General features: G+C 60.0%; 1 protein-coding gene across 1 annotated transcript in view; it reads left to right on the top strand.

Annotated features, from left to right (window-relative positions):
- NEURL2 (neuralized E3 ubiquitin protein ligase 2) overlaps nt 1-936 on the top strand; it is a gene marked incomplete at its 5' end in the record, with an annotated part of 4,451 nt that extends 3,515 nt beyond the window's left edge. The window contains one exon of the mRNA XM_009994025.1: nt 821-936. Within this exon, the coding sequence (XP_009992327.1) occupies nt 821-936 (116 nt within the window). The remainder of the gene's footprint in view (nt 1-820) is intronic.
- Between the last annotated feature and the right edge of the window lie 2,044 nt (nt 937-2,980).

Here is a 2,980-nt window from a genome sequence, read left to right as displayed (position 1 = left end):
GGGTTTGAACAGCCAGGCTCAGTGCGGTCCTGACCCTGGCTGGGCTCCAGCTGGAGAAGTGAAACCCAGAAGTGAGTGGCTGTGCTGCAGTGACAGGCGGCGCGGGGGGACAGGCTGCACCAAGGGCGTCTGTGACCCGTCACCCAGCACCGCGCACGGTGGAGATAAGTGCTCCAGCCATCCCAAAACAGCCCCAAGGTCAGGAGCCAGCTGTGCTCAGCAGAGCCCAGCTCTGGCTCCAGCTCCCACCTGCAGCTTGGCTCGGGGTCTGTCACGCTCAGGGGGCTCCCCTCCGGTGTGGTGCTTGGATGCAGTGAGTGAACCAAGGCCCACTAACTGTGCCAGAGTTGGCTCTTTAAAACCTGAGAGCAGCAGCCATAGCTAATTGTGACCAAACAGGAGCAGGAACCAGGCAGAGCCATGGAATGGCTCAGGAGATGGTTGTTCCAGAGGCACGGCCAGAGCAGCCTCTGCAGCCAGCAGCCTGGCACTGGTGGGAGCAGACTAAGCGCAGCATGGGCACGTGAGACCCCGGGGGGCTGCTCAACGGCTCCCAGGGAAAACAATTGCAAAGCAGCTCAGTAACACAGGGCTTGGGCACACAACTGCCCTCCCAACCTTCTGCTGGGGAACAGGAGACCTTCGCCACACAAGGCCCTCCAGCTCCGGTCCCAGCCACAGCCTCAAGGCAGGATGATACCTGCTCCTGCCACAGGGCAAGCTCACCCACCACTGCCCTAAACCACGGAGCCCCGGGGAGCCTTGGGGCCTGTCCCTGCGTTCCTGGCTGGTTCAAACTCTTCTCTCTCTTTTCTTCCAGTCCCCTCCCTGCAGACCCTCTGCCGGCTGGTCATCCAGAAGCACATCATCCACCGCCTGGCCATCGAGGGCCTGGACCTGCCCCCACCACTGAAAAGCTTCTGCCAACATGAGTGAGGCCTTGAGGGGCTAAGCAATAAAAGCGATTCCAGCCAGAAAGCACATGTGCAGCACATGGAGCAACGTCGGGGAGCAGGGACAGCTGCACAGCCCCCCTGGGAGCTTTGGGTTTTCAAGTCCCCAGCAAAGGGGCCTTTCTTCCCTGTCTGTTCCAGGGCTGCTGGAGGACTGCTGCCTTCTAGCAAGGTGAGAAGAGCCCTGTCAAAGGGGGTTTGGGAGCTGGGGCCCCCCAGCAATACTGGGGAACAAAACTGGGCTGTGACCCTGCCAGCACGACCTTGGGAACACAGCTCGGATGGCCTGGGTGGATCAGAGCAAGGGCCAGGTGGAGCAGGGAGGGCACAGCCCAACACTCCCGTGGGGGGTAAATTACAGCCAGGCTCATCCCAGCTGGGCAATTTCACTCTTGGGAAATATGTTTACCCCAAGATCAGGATGAGTTACTTCCTGTGCTCCCAGCAGGGAGGGTGTTGTGATGGATGCTGAGGGGACCCTGCAGCACTCAGAGAGCTGTGCTGGCAGCAGCCTCAGCACAGGCACGTGCCTGTGGCCATGGAGCTGGTCATGGTGACCTGGCAAACAGTTCTGCCGTCCCTGCGCCATGCTGGGAGGGGAGGCAGGGTTGGAGGTGTGCACAGCAAGGTGCAGAGGGGAGATCCCTCCAAAAATGTGGTGCCTGTATGTATCAGGAGGAGAGAGGGCAAGGGGCTGGCAGGCAGAGCCCCTCAAGCAGGGCTGAAGGTGACAGAGGCAGCTCCGAGTGCACAGAAAAGTGTTTTAGGAAATTCTGCACTATATTTAGTCAGAGATTTGATAGTATCAGATAATGTTACAAAACCCTCAATTGAGAGGAAATCCCCAACCACGCGCCATCCTGCGCCTGCCACGGGCTGACTACCAAAACCCAAGCATGCATGAAGGGGGTGGCGACTGGGGAAAACACAGATGGCAGCAGAACACCCCCTGCATGCCCACCCGGTGGGCATCAGAGCTGCTGTGGCTGTGGCTGCTCTCATGGCAAGGGGAGAGGGAGTGCTTGCCCATCGAGAGCAACACCCCAGGGCTGGGGCCTGTTTGCTCCTGTGCTTGTCCTCCCCACCCCATGTGTGTGAGGCCTTTGCTCCCCACGCTGCTGCAGCTTTGTTTGGGTGGCTGTGACCCGCAGCATCACCCCACCTCCCCTGACAGGGAGGGCTGGTTTCTGAGGAATTGAAAGCAGCTTCCGCAACCAGACAAACAACTCCTCCACTCCAGATCACTGCCGGCAGCAGAGATTGCCGCCCTCCAGATCTGTGGCTGCCTGACAGTCAGGCTCCCCCATGATGGGGGCACTGCAAGGTTCCCAGACCCCCGGGAAGCACCATCCTGGGCCCTCAGGGGCCAAGCAAGCCCCACGTCCCATTTGGCCACAGCTGGCGCAGAGACAGAGGCAGCTCCTGAGCAAGGCCAGACCGATTTATTGCTCTGTTGCACAACACACCGCAGCTGGATGCTGGGAGGACCTGTGGCCGCTGGATGCAGATCAAACAATAGTGTCACATGTCATTATACCATCCCCAACCACTCCACACCCCCCAGGGCTGGCTGCCAGCCCCCTCTCCTGTGAGCCAGGTCAGCGGCCGGTTACCCATTCCAGAGCAATCTACAGTTCCCAATCTGGCTCCTTGGCTGCCCCAGGCAAGAGGCAACACACACTCAGCACTGAGTCCAAACCACCCTGTTTGTGCCAAGCCCTGAGGGAGGGGCAGGCTGAGGTGAACCAAAGGGGACAGCAGGCACTGGTGAGGTGAGGAACAGCCCTCCCGCACGTCCCAAGGGCCAGCGTGGCCCCGCTCGCTGCTAGAGCTTCACCTCCACGTAGGGCCTGATCCAGCTGTCAGCCAGTGCCCGCAGGGTCCTGTACCTGCATGCAAACTCCTCCTTGCTGCAGTGAGTGAGGAGCTGGCTGATCTCTGCCGTGAGGAAGGACACCACCAGGGATTTATCCAAGGACTCATTCCAGGAACTTGTCAGGACCTCCATGAGGCCATCAGCACTGTCT

Source organism: Chaetura pelagica, unplaced genomic scaffold, assembly GCF_000747805.2.
Source record: "Chaetura pelagica isolate M959 unplaced genomic scaffold, ChaPel_1.0 scaffold493, whole genome shotgun sequence".
Taxonomy (NCBI): domain Eukaryota; kingdom Metazoa; phylum Chordata; class Aves; order Apodiformes; family Apodidae; genus Chaetura; species Chaetura pelagica.
Note: the sequence above shows the minus strand (reverse complement) of the source record. Positions and strands in the feature narration are given on the sequence as shown.